Below are 16,315 nucleotides of genomic sequence, written 5' to 3' on the forward strand. Positions count from 1 at the left end.
CTTCGACATTAGTTGTGTTGTACATCTGTTTTGAAAGAGTTGGCACACAGTCTTGTTGGAGGATGTCTTCACTGATAACACCCTAAACACTGCTAGGGATTGCGTTGAAGCCACCAGTGTTCTCAGGATGAGAGTTTTCATTTCAGAGTGGACTGTGAATATCACAGAAGTAGTACTGCACAGCTCAGGCTGTATAAGGTAGTGTTGTCCTTTGCAACCAAACAAATCTCCATGAACGAATATTTAAAGTGAAAATTAACATTCAATTCATGTGCAGGGAGTGGTTCCTTTGGCTGCAACGCATTAGCAAAAGATGTGTTGCAAATTTCCAAACGTTAAATGCAGAGAATGAGAGTCTGGAGCAAAATGAAGGCATTAGAATTATTCATTCACTCACACATTGGTGGTGATAACCTACTGGTGTAGCCACAGCTGCCCTGGTGCAAGCTTACGAAAGCATGGCTGACATTCTGCACCTGCGGCCCCTCCGACCACCACCTCATTCATCCACATTCTTGCCCAACATGCAGATTTTTGACTGGTTGGGAGCTCGATTCGAACCACTGACCATTCAGCCAATAAGACAGCTTACTCTACCAACTGAGCTATTGCCGCCCACAGTATCTGTATATATTTATCCCCAGGTAGTCAGGAGTGCACTTTGCCGGGTTTTCAAAGAACGTCTCCTCAGAATGGTGGTGTTGGCCCGCCCTCTTGGTATCATAAATATGTATGAGGGTAGGCTGAAAAGTTCTAAGGCTCACCAAGAAGGAGAAATCCCATTTCAATAAAACTTGGCATGCATTAAGTTCAATTGTTCTGATGACTGTGTTATTTTCTTCCAGGTTGTGAGGTAGTTTGTGGTTCATAGCCAAGTTTGAAAGTTTGTGGTAGCGGGAAACGGCAAAAATGGACTAAATCTGGCATCAGGGTGTGATTAAGTACCTGCATAAGAAGGGTTTAAAGCCCAAGGACATTCATGTGGATATGGTTGCTACATTAGGGGATGAAGCTCCCTCCATATCTACAGTGCAGAAGTGGGCAGCTGAATTTAAGAGGGGCAGAGAGAGCCTTGAAGACGACCCAAGGTCTGGGCGGCCTGCAACAGCCACAACCCAGAAAAACATTGACCTTGTTCATGAAATGGTGATGGACGACAGACGATCGACGATTAATCAGCTAGCAGATACTGTGGGAATATCCCGTGAGAGAATTGAACACATTCTGCATGAAGAACTTGGAATGTCAAAGGTGTCAGCTCGGTGGGTGCCACGTCTTCTGATGCCTGATCAGAAACGCACCAGGCTAGTCATGTCGAAGGCAAACTTGGCGCAATTTGAAGAGGATCCAGCCAATTACGTGGAACGTTTTCTTACCCAGGATAAGTGTTGGGTTCACCACTTTGAACCAGAGACAAAAAAAAAATCAATGCAGTGGAAACACCCAAGGTCACCACCTCCAAAGAAGGCCAAGGTCGTTTCGTCTGCGGGAAGGTCATGGTTTCAGTTTTCTGGGATGCCAAGGGCATTGTGTTCGTGGACTATCTTGAAAAGGGACAAACCATAAATGGACAGTACTATTCTAACCTGCTGAGACAGTTACGCGAGGCTATCAAAAAGAAGCAACCAGGAAAGCTGACGAAAGGGGTGCTGTTCCATCAAGATAATGCCCCAGCTCACAAGTCAACAGTGGCCATGGCCACTATCCACGAGTGTGGATTCGAACTGGTAGATCACCCACCATACTCCCCTGACTTGGCACCCTCTGACTTTCATCTGTTACCAAACCTGAAAAAAAACTTGGCTGGGAAGCACTATCGGAGCAGTGATGAGGTGATGGCTGCCGCTGAGGACTATTTTGACTCTCAAGATGAAAGCTTCTATGCCAAGGGAATTGAAGCACTCAAGCACCGCTGGAAGAAGTGTGTGGAGTTACAGGGAGACTATGTAGAAAAATAACCCTGAATTTGTTTGACAACTGCATCATAGTCAGCCTTAGAACTTTTCAGCCTACCCTCATACATATGTTCATCAAGCATGTGAAGTGTAGCTCTACTTGAAATTGATGCAAATGAGCCTCAACAAGATTAAATATTTATTGTCCACCAACCGCACACAGCAGCCCACAGGCCATGCTGGGATCATGACATCATGTACAGAGGCTCAGGTCACTTATTTTTAAATCAATGCATAATAATAGATATTTTTTAAAGCTTGTTTTTCTGATTTAATTTTCCTTCACAGACTGGCTGACCATTACTTGATAACTTTAAGACAATGGACAGGATCATTATTTCTTCTCTTGTGATACAGGGTCAGGGTGTTTGACCTACGATCCGGGTCCTCTGTGGCGTCACTGTACGCTCATCACCTGGGTGTCACCACAGTGCAGGCAGATGATTGGAAGATTGTGAGCGGTGGAGGAGAAGGACTTGTATGTGTGTGGGAGATGAGGACAGGAGCCAAACTGTGGGAGATGCACAACAGGTAGGCCTTCAGGACCTGAACCCGCTGCCTTGTTCTCAGTTTTGAAACAGTCCTGAAGTGGTGCCTGGATGTTCATATCTTCTCTAGTCATTTCAAACACTTTTTATCAAATTAAATGGCTACATATATACGTATGCAGCAGTAATCGACTGTGTGCCGAGCAAATCTTCCATTGCAACACTCTGATGTGCTCTTCATGAACAGATTCTATTTGCATCTAGTATAAGCTTGTTTTCCATTGAGAGTCTACTGAAAGGAAACATTATTGCTCACATTCATAAACTAGGGGTCCTGGATCAACATAATCAATTATAATGTTCTCTGTGTGTGCAGTGATCCGTGTAGCAGGATAGAAGCAATGCCTTTTTTTTTACCTTTATTTAACCATGTTAGTCCCGTTGAGATCGAGACCTCTTTTGCAAGGGAGACATGGGCAATTCTAAAGTTTCCAATCCACCTACCCTGCATGTCTTTGAATGTGAGAAGAAACTGGAGCACCTGGAGGAACCCACGCAAACATGGGGAGAGCATACAAACTCCACACAGAAAGGCCACAGGTGGGAATCGATCCCATGACCTTCTTGCTGTGAGGCAACAGTGCTAACCACTAGCCACTGTGCTGCCCAAGGTGTTGGAAGCAGATATAACCATGTGGCTGTCATTCATATCAGCTCCACAACCTCATAACAGTGGACACAGTGACAGACTGCTCCTACACCCTGTGAGTCTGCCAACCACCAGTTTTACTTTCTCTTTTATTTGGATGTGATCATACCATCAAAACAATTTGCCAAGATGATCCAAACCCATATTTAATGTGGACACTACCATGGACTTTCATTTATTAGATTTGACATGGGTCAGTCAGTAATCTCTTTCAAGTTATTGTGATGTACAGTAAAGTCAGTATGTTCCATTCCCAGGTCACTGACTTATAAGTCATTAACAAATACAAACTGTATGGTACTCTGGGAAATCTGTCTGGAGGAGGCAGTCCTCAAAAACGTTGTGAGCCAAGACACCATTGGCAACTCTGAAGTAGCTTCTGTAGGCTTCTGTGCCTGTGATTGGAGAGACTGAGTCTTTGAATTCTAGCTTGTTTTTCTTTGCTTTTCTCTCTGGCTGCAGGCATCCTGTGAGGCATGTGCGTTTTTACTCCAGCACTCTGGTAACAGCCAACATCCCAGATGACAAGTCACCGCGGGGGGCCTGTATCACAGATGATGACCTGACAGCTCACCGCAGGTCACACATCTCTCTCTCTCATTTCCTTTGGTGTAACTAGAGTTGGGATTTTTTTCGTCATTCCCCAACATGTTTAGGGACACAGAAATATTTGTCAAATAAATAACTGCTGCTCTGTATCTAGAACATATTATGATACTTTGATTTGATTGTCCAAGTGGGATATGGGTGAAGTTGACATGTGGCCTCCACCATAACCAATAAACCGATTTTCACATAACACTGTGAAAATGTTAGGACTGGTCTCAAGCCATTAAACCATACAATTCAGTGAAAACTGAATCCAGTAAAGTGTGAACCCTTCTAGTGGAATTGCTGGTTCCTTATCAGTAAATTATCTTTAGGTTTGTCAGGCCAAGGAGGTGTGCGTTAGGAGAGTGCTAACTAGAGCACAATAGGTGCTAATTAGAACTATTGTTTAGTCACTAGCCTATAGCAGTCAGCCTCTCGGTAGGTGGGGTCTGGTTAGGTTAAAAAACTCCAGCTTTTGTTGGCTTCTGGTTTATTCTTCTCTACAAGAGTCAAGACAGAAGTCAGACTACCAGAGCAAGAATTTTAGCTGAGGAAGCTTCTGTGATTTGAAGCGAAACGTCCTCACGTCAAGCAACCCAGTCCAGTCGAAGATTCAAGCTTCTCTACTATGGAAACCACCTGGACAACTGAGAGCCTACACAAAAACATTACGACCAACTGTGGGCATGAGGCCCTGGCACTGGTACGTAAGCTAAAAATATCTGCTCTTTGGCTCAAACCACCCCCTTGAACACAAGCTCGGGGTGATCAGGACTCTTCAACACAGAGCCCTACAGGTGCCCACAACTGCAGAGGGAAGGGCTAAAGAGCAACAACTTGTACGGAAAGCCCTCACAGTATGTGGGTACCTACGTTAGTCCCTGGACAAAGTGCAGAAGTCCCAGAAAACAAAGAGACCAGATAGACAGGAGATGGAGACAAGAAGAAGAGGAGTGTCTCTCCCTTATTTAGCAGGAGTAGGGGAAAAACTACAGAGGATCTTCAGACAGCACAAAATCCCAGTTTACTTTAAACCAGTCAACACCTTGAGACAGAAATTAGTTCACCCTAAGGACAGGATCCCTAGTTACAAACAGAGCAATGTAGTGTATCATATCAGATGTCAGGAAAACTGTAATGAACACTACATAGGTGAGACGAAGCAACTTTTACACAAGAGGCTATACCAGCACCGCAGAGAGGTCGCCAGTGGACCTCAGTCTGCAGTTCATCTCCACCTGAAAGACACTAACCACACGTTTGAGGACAAGGAAGTTAAAATCTTAGCCAGAGAGAAGAAATGGTTTGAGAGAGGTGTCAAGGAAGCATTCTTTGTAAAACAGTTGAAACCCAGCCTTAACCGCGGAGCGGGTCTCAGACACCCTTTGTCCCCTGTTTACAATGTGGTACTCAGGTCAAAGCAGTTTCAGTCTTTTGTTCATGGTAATGAGTCATTCACGTCATCAGGAGAGAGTCATCAAGGGAGCCATCAGGGGAGGCTTCCGTCCTGTCATTAGGAGAGTGCTAACTAGAGCACAATAGGTGCTAATTAGAGCTATTGTTTAGTCACTAGCCTATAGCAGTCAGCCTCTCGATAGGTGGGGTCTGGTTAGGTTAATAAACTCCAGCTTTTGTTGGCTTCTGGTTTATTCTTCTCTACAAGAGTCAAGACAGAAGTCAGACTACCAGAGCAAGAATTTTAGCTGAGGAAGCTTCTGTGATTTGAAGCGAAACGTCCTCACGTCAAGCAACCCAGTCCAGTCGAAGATTCAAGCTTCTCTACTTTGTCAGGCCAAATAATTGACATCTCTTAATAACATCCCACTGCCTCTCCCATCGAGAACGCTGCCCACATCCTGCACCAACATGCATAAACTGACACCAGCAGAATTACACTTCTTGTCGATCTTTCTGCTCACAGGATTTTTTTCCACCCCCACTTTAGACACCGTGGAGTCATCTGCCATTACGACTTCTCAGAGGACGCCTCCTCCCAGGATCACATACTGCCCATCTGCAGGTCAAACTACACCGAGTCCACTGGTTACAACTACAACATCAGCCTGGCGGTGCCTTACGACAGGCTGTCTGGTTCCCATCCATCACACTGACTTTCACTTTCCCACACTGACACCAGGATTAGTTTACAGCTTAACGGACAAAAAAACAGATCCCAGATCAGTTTGATTCTCCAAACTCTACCCTTTATTTTTTTGTTAGTGTTTTTATTTCATTCAGTTTTAAGTTAAATGAAATGTTTCTATGTACGTGCTGTACATTTATAAATTTTGCATAGGTATTAATGTATAACTTGCATTTCAAATATACACATCACACAGATCAGTGTCATAGCACAACATTCAATTTAATTATTAGTTATCTTTGGTTTTCCAGATCTCTGCCACTGTACAGTGTTGTAAAAAGAAGAAAAATAAAAGAAGCATACACTAAAAATGTTTTTTTTTTCTACAAATTATCTTCAGTATGTATTTATTCTTTGAATTTATTTTGCTCATTCACATAATTAGGTGCAAATTTTACAGTTATTCTGTAAAAACTATTTCTTAAATCCTGATCAAAAAGTTGTAAATGTTAGTTATCATAAAATCATAGCAGATCTTCCAGGCGAATGGATTTTCTCCATGGAACAATAGTTGCTAGTTACACAATCTCATCAATGCTATTAAATTGTTGGTTGAATCCTGCCACTTCAGCTGGTGGCCATAATCAGTGACCCGCGACTGCCAGAGCAGCTTTTGGCAGTGAAACATTCACATTACAGGCTGATAACACACAGATGTGTATAATTTGACGGCTTGAGAAGAGAATGCAGAGAGGTGTAGTATGTTAGTCTGCAGTCTGATAATAGGACATAAACTCATCTCTGAACTGTTACGCTTGTCTGAAGAAGCATGAACACCCCCACCCCCTTTTTGGATTTAGAAATAAAACAATGCTGTAGAATTAGCTGTAATTATTGCCCACTTGGCTTGTTCATCTGTCTGTCTGGAGCTAGAACTCAATGACTCTTCAGTGACTTTCCTTCCTGTTTAGTATGATATTCCTACCAAAACCTGAACTGATGCACCTTATAAGAATTTGGATAGATGGCACTATGCCAGTTTCATGGAAATAAAACCTTTTTTCTAGTCTTTGTAGTTAGTAGTTTGTAGTTGTAGTTGGTATGAAGTTAGTGTCTGTTGTTGCTGTAATGAGTGTCATCTATATATTAAAAGACAAGCGGCCTCTGTGCGTGTGTGTAACTTCGATCATGGAGAAACTGGGGAGAGCTGACATTGGCAGTTTGGTATGCTTATGTACTTTGGGTCAATTATGAATGCCGTGAAAACAGAAAGCTGGTAAGACTAATATTTTTGGATAAATTAGGGATATTAGGCAATAACATTGAACAATGGATGTTGATATCACCATTAATCAGTCCCTGGTAACCAGACAAGCTCTAAACAAGGGAAATATCTCAAGCTTGTCAATTGCGAAACATGACATCAACGAAATGTGCCAAATAATAAAGACAATTCTTTACAAAACTTTCTCATTTTAATTTCCTGAACTTTCAGTTAAAATCATTATAGAAACTTTGCATAATTTATTACCAACCTTGAAAAATGTCACCTACCTATTTTATAAACACTACCCAATCTAGAGCCTGTGGATCCCCACAAGCAAGACACTAGTTAATATAAATTCTGATGTAAAGTTTGGTGCATATTTACTGCTCCCTATTGATTGTAGAAAGACAATGACTTTTGGCATTCATTACTGGTTGTTCCTCAGTGGGAGATTTGAATCAGATTTAATAGAAACCTTTTTCTAGTATATTAAGGTTTTTGGGTATAGTGTAGGTGAAGCGTAGTGCTGTAACATCAATGTTTGACTTGCTTCCATTGAAGGACTGGAGAGAGTCTTCTTAAAATAGCCATGACAAATACAACCCCTGGCAAAAATTATGGAATCACCGGCATCGGAGGATGTTCATTCAGTTGTTTAATTTTGTAGAAAAAAAGCAGATCACAGACATGACACAAAACTAAAGTCATTTCAAATGGCAACTTTCTGGCTTTAAGAAACACTATAAGAATTCAGGAAAAATAATTGTGGCAGTCAGTAACGGTTACTTTTTTAGACCAAGCAGAGGGAAAAAAAAATATGGAATCACTCAATTCTGAGGAAAAATTATAGAATCATGAAAAACAAAAGAACGCTCCAACACATCACTAGTATTTTGTTGCACCACCTCTGGCTTTTATAACAGCTTGCCAGATCAGCTTTGCAGGTTGGAGCCTTGTCATGGACCATTTTCTTCAACTTCCACCAGAGATTTTCAATTGGATTGAGATCTGCAGTATTTGCAGGCCATGACATTGACCCTATGTGTCTTTTTGCAAGGAATGTTTTCACAGTTTTTGCTCTATGGCAAGATGCATTATCTGTTGTGAAAGTGTAGGAACACGGACCCACAACAGGGGGCGCAAATGAACGGACAATGGAGGAAGTCAAATAACAACGCTTTACTGTTGTGAATAAGCACAACAAACACGGCAGATCACAATAGTAAGCAATGAAGTCAATTCACAAAAATGTGTCACGTGGGCAGGCTCGAAGATAAGAGACGTCCGTCCAAAGCAGAACCGGAACCACACGATTTCCTCCGCCACCGAACCCCGGGAATACTGGAGCCGCCAAGTCCCGAACTCCCAGGTGGCCACTGCCTCCGCTTGTCGGATCTGGTACTGCTGGCGAGGAACAAAAAACAGATGTGGATGCGTTTGCACCCAGCAACACGTATGGTGGGAAAACCACCTCCACCTCATCAGAAACTGGTAAGTGCAGGAGTGGGAGTACTTATCAAAGAGGTAGGGAAAAAGTCCAACACAGTCTCCAGCTGTAAATACTCACTGTCTGCTATTAAACACACAAAGCAACAAAGTATTATTGTCGGGAAGACAACACAATCGGCTGAGCACTTTACCTCTTAGGTAGAACGATATCTCGGCAACGAGGTGGAGATGTCGTCTTGCTGATATACTACTGAAGATCAGATGATTGGTGACAGCTGTCGTAGGTGATAAGTGACAGCTGTCACCCCGGCTGCTCCTGTGAGGCGGCAGCGCCCTCTTGTGCCTGGAGCCTGCACTCCAGGCAGGATGTCCTCTGGTGGTGGTGGGCCAGCAGTACCTCCTCTTCAGCGGCCCACACAACATTATCATCTTGAAAAATGATTTCATCATCCCCAAACATCCTTTCAATTGATGGGATAAGAAAAGTGTCCAAATATCAATGTAAACTTGTGCATTTATTGATGATGTAATGACAGCCATCTCCCCAGTGCCTTTACCTGACATGCAGCCCCATATCATCAATGACTGTGGAAATTTACATGTTCTCTTCAGGCAGTCACATCTTTATAAATCTCAGTGAAACGGTACCAAACAAAAGTTCCAGCATCATCACCTTGCCCAATGCAGATTCGAGATTCATCACTGAATATGACTTTCATCCAGTCATCCACAGTCCACGACTGCTTTTCCTTAGCCCATTGTAACCTTGTTTTTTCTGTTTAGGTGTTAATGATGGCTTTCATTTAGCTTTTCTGTATATAAATCCCATTTCCTTTAGGCGGTTTCTTACAGTTCGGTCACAGACGTTGACTCCAGTTTCCTCCAGTTTCCTCCCATTCGTTCCTCACTTGTTTTGTTGTGCATTTTCGATTTTTGAGACATATTGCTTTAAGTTTTCTGTCTTGACGCTTTGATGTCTTCCTTGGTCTACCAGTATGTTTGCCTTTAACAACCTTCCCATGTTGTTTGTATTTGGTCCAGAGTTTAGACACAGCTGACTGTGAACAACCAACATCTTTTGCAACATTGCGTGATGATTTACCCTCTTTTAAGAGTTTGATAATCCTCTCCTTTGTTTCAATTGACATCTCTCGTGTTGGAGCCATGATTCATGTCAGTCCACTTGGTGCAACAGCTCTCCAAGGTGTGATCACTCCTTTTTAGATGCAGACTAATGAGCAGATCTGATCTGATGCAGGTGTTAGTTTTGGGGATGAAAATTTACAGGGTGATTCCATAATTTATTCCTCAGAATTGAGTGAGTCCATATTTTTTTCCTTCTGCTTGGTCTAAAAAGTAACTGTTACTGACTGCCACAATTTTTTTTTCCTGATTTCTTATAGTGTTTCTTAAAGCCAGAAAGTTGCCATTTGAAATGACTTTAGTTTTGTGTCATGTCTGTGATCTGCTTTTTTTCTACAAAATTAAACAACTGAATGAACATCCTCTGAGGTCTGTGATTCCATAATTATTGCCAGGGGTTGTATTTCTTTAAGAACTGCTTCCAGTGGTTGGTTTCCTACATCGCATTCTTGTGCCTCCATCCAGAAAGCGGATATGCATCCTGGACTCCATTTCGAAGCCTTTTAAAATCTGTCACAAGAAAGGAGATTTCTCATCATGAGCAGGAAAATGACTTTTTAATTATTATTTTTATATTTATATATTAATAACAAATGTGCAAACCTGTTCAAAATGTTCAAATGTAATTCCTTCATAGAATTCATCTGGGGCCTGAAAATATATCGATCTCACATTTAACACTGAGGGTGTTCGATGACTGACAGATAAAGTGTTTAGATCATGTGAGTCCAGTTACCATATGGGGAACATTTGTGCTCGCTACTTCCAGCATGGCAGCATCTGCAATCCGCTTGACAGCCTGCTCCTCAATGGCGCCACTTTCTGAAAGAAGCTTCTCAACTACCTTGAATGAGAACATTCAAAGTCTTTAAATCCTCTGAAGTACCGAAAAATACATTTCCATCTCAGACAAGACTTCAACATCAGTGTTTTCTAACAATGTTTTTTCCAAAACATTTATTATATGCATTTTATGAAGCGGTTCATAAATACAAAACCAAAAGTATTGTGGTGGGAGGAGCATCTTTAGGCTGATCTGACATCAAATACATATTAAAGCAACGTCATACAATCAACTGATGGTCATCTGTGTTATTCACTTAAAACAGTGACAGCACATCAGTGTCACAAACAACACGAACTGTATTGTACATTATGTTTGTTCCAAATTCATGAAAACAGCTTTATGTGCAGTGTGTAGTCAACTTTGGGTTTATTTAAATTTTTATGCATTATTGACAGTAAGTTTAAGAAAACACTTCATCTACCCGACATTAAGGACAAATTAAATTTCATGTCAAAGTTGCAAGATTGCAGTAGTTTAAAGACATTTTCACAGCATCAATTGTAGGTTTTCTGCTATCAGTTCAGAATTAACCTTACATACATACAAATTATTTATTAAAAAGAAAAAATACTAAGGTGGCGGTTGCTATGCACACTGTAATTTTAAAGATGCTATGGGGGATTTTTCTGCCACTAGGTGCCAAATTCCTGCTATATTTTAGTACAAACAAAGTTTCCCTCCTGGAAACTCCTCAAACCTTGCTCCTCCTCCACTTTAAGCAGACGAAACAGTAGTCGGGAGACTTTAAACAGGTGCAACAGTTCTTTATGTGGGAAAACCCATAGGTATATGGATTCTAGTCCTAGCACATTCTTGTTCTGTTGTTTGTTTTTTTGTAGCCCTAAATAATTTTTTTTTTTTGGGGGGGGGGGGGGGGTTGGTTCTGTGAACTAACTACCAACTTGAAAGAAGAGATGACATATTCCCCTGGTCCATACAAATCAGTAATACAAAATGTCGGGGATCACCCAAATACACCCTGATGCTAAATATGAATGAAATTGGTCAACTGGTTCTTGAGGTATCACACTAGCAATCAAAAATGGACAGATGGACGGACATCCTGATGACTATATTTCACCGTGGGGATAAAAGTTGAGCAGCTACATGATGAGTACTGAGGATCGCTGTCTCTTTATAAACCAGGTTTTGGAGAATGGCTTCAACAGGGCAAAACTCACATACACTAAATGTGATATCCAAGAGAGTACCACGAGGCGACACTCGATAGAACAACCCATAGCAACAGATTCCCCCATGGCTTTGTTCTGCCGCCGCCATATTAGACAGTTTTAAACCCGTCAGACATTTAGTCATACTTAAAACTTGAAATGCTTTATTAACACAAAACTGTTAATGATGAACTGTGCAGTCACTAAAGTGTGCAATAATAAATATTAAGGAAAAGTGACCAATAATTTTAATCTTTAAAATGAGGACATTTTTACTTTAACAGGAAATAAAAAATAAAAATAATTGTTTGCCTACAGTTTGCCTTGTACCCATTGCCGTTAACGCTGTCAAACTTGACTCTTCCCACTCACATTTGTACATTTGCAAACGTTTTTGCTTCTTTGGATGTGGTGGAGTTTCAGGTATAGACATGCCAGGCAACCCGTGACAGCACCAGAAAGGTGGGCACATGGAGATGCAGACGTGAAAGTCTTGAGGTCTGTCCGCTGTACCTCATGTCAGGTCCTCGCTACAGGACCCAACGTGAGGTACAAAGATGACATTGGCGGCCCTTAATATTTCCTGTGTTTTATTTTATTCATTATTCAGTTTTGATGAGTGTGTGTGGGACATTTACGACAATACAGAACAATTTACATCCCGTATTGATTCAATATGGGATGCAACAATTAATTCGTCAAATCAATCAATCAATTTTTTTTTATATAGCGCCAAATCACAACAAACAGTTGCCCCAAGGCGCTTTATATTGTAAGGCAAGGCCATACAATAATTATGTAAAACCCCAACGGTCAAAACGACCCCCTGTGAGCAAGCACTTGGCTACAGTGGGAAGGAAAAACTCCCTTTTAACAGGAAGAAACCTCCAGCAGAACCAGGCTCAGGGAGGGGCAGTCTTCTGCTGGGACTGGTTGGGGCTGAGGGAGAGAACCAGGAAAAAGACATGCTGTGGAGGGGAGCAGAGATCGATCACTAATGATTAAATGCAGAGTGGTGCATACAGAGCAAAAAGAGAAAGAAACAGTGCATCATGGGAACCCCCCAGCAGTCTACGTCTATAGCAGCATAACTAAGGGATGGTTCAGGGTCACCCGATCCAGCCCCAACTATAAGCTTTAGCAAAAAGGAAAGTTTTAAGCCTAATCTTAAAAGTAGAGAGGGTGTCTGTCTCCCTGATCTGAATTGGGAGCTGGTTCCACAGGAGAGGAGCCTGAAAGCTGAAGGCTCTGCCTCCCATTCTACTCTTACAAACCCTAGGAACTACAAGTAAGCCTGCAGTCTGAGAGCGAAGCGCTCTATTGGGGTGATATGGTACTACGAGGTCCCTAAGATAAGATGGGACCTGATTATTCAAAACCTTATAAGTAAGAAGAAGAATTTTAAATTCTATTCTAGAATTAACAGGAAGCCAATGAAGAGAGGCCAATATGGGTGAGATATGCTCTCTCCTTCTAGTCCCCGTCAGTACTCTAGCTGCAGCATTTTGAATTAACTGAAGGCTTTTTAGGGAACTTTTAGGACAACCTGATAATAATGAATTACAATAGTCCAGCCTAGAGGAAATAAATGCATGAATTAGTTTTTCAGCATCACTCTGAGACAAGACCTTTCTGATTTTAGAGATATTGCGTAAATGCAAAAAAGCAGGCCTACATATTTGTTTAATATGCGCTTTGAATGACATATCCTGATCAAAAATGACTCCAAGATTTCTCACAGTATTACTAGAGGCCAGGGCAATGCCATCCAGAGTAAGGATCTGGTTAGACACCATGTTTCTAAGATTTGTGGGGCCAAGTACAATAACTTCAGTTTTATCTGAGTTTAAAAGCAGGAAATTAGAGGTCATCCATGTCTTTATGTCTGTAAGGCAATCCTGCAGTTTAGCTAATTGGTGTGTGTCCTCTGGCTTCATGGATAGATAAAGCTGGGTATCATCTGCGTAACAATGAAAATTTAAGCAATACCGTCTAATAATACTACCTAAGGGAAGCATGTATAAAGTGAATAAAATTGGTCCTAGCACAGAACCTTGTGGAACTCCATAATTAACCCTAGTCTGTGAAGAAGATTCCCCATGTACATGAACAAATTGTAATCTATTAGACAAATATGATTCAAACCACCGCAGCGCAGTGCCTTTAATAAATATGGCATGCTCTAATCTCTGTAATAAAATTTTATGGTCAACAGTATCAAAAGCAGCACTGAGGTCTAACAGAACAAGCACAGAGATGAGTCCACTGTCCGAGGCCATAAGAAGATCATTTGTAACCTTCACTAATGCTGTTTCTGTACTATGATGAATTCTAAAACCTGACTGAAACTCTTCAAATAGACCATTCCTCTGCAGATGATCAGTTAGCTGTTTTACAACTACCCTTTCAAGAATTTTTGAGAGAAAAGGAAGGTTGGAGATTGGCCTATAATTAGCTAAGATAGCTGGGTCAAGTGATGGCTTTTTAAGTAATGGTTTAATTACTGCCACCTTAAAAGCCTGTGGTACATAGCCAACTAACAAAGATAGATTGATCATATTTAAGATCGAAGCATTAAATAATGGTAGGGCTTCCTTGAGCAGCCTGGTAGGAATGGGGTCTAATAAACATGTTGATGGTTTGGATGAAGTAACTAATGAAAATAACTCAGACAGAACAATCGGAGAGAATGAGTCTAACCAAATACCGGCATCACTGAAAGCAGCCAAAGATAACGATACGTCTTTGGGATGGTTATGAGTAATTTTTTCTCTAATAGTTAAAATTTTGTTAGCAAAGAAAGTCATGAAGTCATTACTAGTTAAAGTTAATGGAATACTCAGCTCAATAGAGCTCTGACTCTTTGTCAGCCTGGCTACAGTGCTGAAAAGAAACCTGGGGTTGTTCTTATTTTCTTCAATTAGTGATGAGTAGAAAGATGTCCTAGCTTTACGGAGGGCTTTTTTATAGAGCAACAGACTCTTTTTCCAGGCTAAGTGAAGATCTTCTAAATTAGTGAGACGCCATTTCCTCTCCAACTTACGGGTTATCTGCTTTAAGCTAGTTTGTGAGTTATACCACGGAGTCAGGCACTTCTGATTTAAAGCTCTCTTTTTCAGAGGAGCTACAGCATCCAAAGTTGTCTTCAATGAGGATGTAAAACTATTGACGAGATACTCTATCTCACTTACAGAGTTTAGGTAGCTACTCTGCACTGTGTTGGTATATGGCATTAGAGAACATAAAGAAGGAATCATATCCTTAAACCTAGTTACAGCGCTTATAAAGGACAATTCTGTATTTTAAGGGACAGGTGACAACCCTAGTTGTATACCATGTATATATGACAGATTTAGAAACCACCTGGAATGGAATTTTACTCAAAGCTGAATTAATTCAGTATGATACAAAAATGGATTTACCATGTGGAATTAATGAATGCGGCCCAGTCTGAATTGTGTGTATGGCAATATTATGCCAACTTGTTATGTCTGTAGAATTTGGAAGTATGTATTTTGCAAGCTTTTTTCCATGTGTGTTCACTCTTCCACGTTTGAAATGCACACAAAAATATTTTGCATCCGGGCACTTCGTCAACTTTTTGCCCGGTTTGTAAATGGCGGTTCGCTCTCCATGAAGGAACATTTGCGTTAAGGAAGCAGCATTACATCTGCGGACTCTAGTACTCCTATATGGCTGTGTGTATTATCATCAGGAGTCCAAGATGGTAGCACCACTTCCACAGCGCCACCAGTGGTTATTGTCTGAAATGCATCGGAGTGTCATCTTTTGGTACTCGATTGTGTCATTCTCTGCACAGAATGTCATTACACCACTAAATCTTTACATACAGTAGTGTTCAGAATAATAGTAGTGCTATGTGACTAAAAAGATTAATCCAGGTTTTGAGTATATTTCTTATTGTTACATGGGAAACACGGTACCAGTAGATTCAGTAGATTCTCACAAATCCAACAAGACCAAGCATTCATGATATGCACACTCTTAAAGCTATGAAATTGGGCTATTAGTGAAAAAAAAGTAGAAAAGGGGGTGTTCACAATAATACAACCCCTGGCAAAAATTATGGAATCACCGACCTCGGAGGATGTTCATTCAGTTGTTTAATTTTGTAGAAAAAAAGCAGATCACAGACATGACACAAAACTAAAGTCATTTCAAATGGCAACTTTCTGGCTTTAAGAAACTATAAGAAATCTGGAAAAAAAATTGTGTCAGTCAGTAACGGTTACTTTTTTAGACCAAGCAGAGGGAAAAAAATACGGAATCACTCAATTCTGAGGAAAAAATTATGGAATCATGAAAAACAAAAGAACGCTCCAACACATCACTAGTATTTTGTTGCACCACCTCTGGCTTTTATAACAGCTTGCAGTCTCTGAGGCATGGACTTAATGAGTGACAAACAGTACTCTTCATCAATCTGGCTCCAACTTTCTCTGATTGCTGTTGCCAGATCAGCTTTGCAGGTTGGAGCCTTGTCATGGACCATTTTCTTCAACTTCCACCAAAGATTTTCAACTGGATTAAGATCCGGACTATTTGCAGGCCATGACATTGACCCTATGTGTCTTTTTGCAAGGAATGTTT

General features: G+C 41.1%; 2 protein-coding genes across 3 annotated transcripts in view; one reads left to right on the forward strand and one right to left on the reverse strand.

Moving 5' to 3' along the window:
• Positions 1-6,709, forward strand: part of fbxw8 (F-box and WD repeat domain containing 8) — a 51,859-nt gene extending 45,150 nt beyond the window's left edge. For both annotated transcript variants that reach the window (XM_034170893.1, XM_034170894.1), the window contains 3 exons: positions 2,313-2,486; positions 3,615-3,731; positions 5,689-6,709. In XM_034170893.1, coding sequence (XP_034026784.1) covers positions 2,313-2,486; positions 3,615-3,731; positions 5,689-5,854 — 457 coding nt within the window. In that variant the 3' untranslated portion in view covers positions 5,855-6,709. The remainder of the gene's footprint in view (positions 1-2,312; positions 2,487-3,614; positions 3,732-5,688) is intronic.
• An 806-nt stretch (positions 6,710-7,515) lies between these two features.
• Positions 7,516-16,315, reverse strand: part of tesca (tescalcin a) — a 44,523-nt gene continuing 35,723 nt past the window's right edge. Inside the window, exons 6-9 of the mRNA XM_034170895.1 lie at positions 10,422-10,529; positions 10,289-10,336; positions 10,089-10,195; positions 7,516-7,692 (exon numbers count right to left, since the gene is read on the reverse strand). Coding sequence (XP_034026786.1) covers positions 10,094-10,195; positions 10,289-10,336; positions 10,422-10,529 — 258 coding nt within the window. The 3' untranslated portion in view covers positions 7,516-7,692; positions 10,089-10,093. The remainder of the gene's footprint in view (positions 7,693-10,088; positions 10,196-10,288; positions 10,337-10,421; positions 10,530-16,315) is intronic.

Source organism: Thalassophryne amazonica, chromosome 5, assembly GCF_902500255.1.
Source record: "Thalassophryne amazonica chromosome 5, fThaAma1.1, whole genome shotgun sequence".
NCBI classification, from domain to species: Eukaryota; Metazoa; Chordata; class Actinopteri; order Batrachoidiformes; family Batrachoididae; genus Thalassophryne; species Thalassophryne amazonica.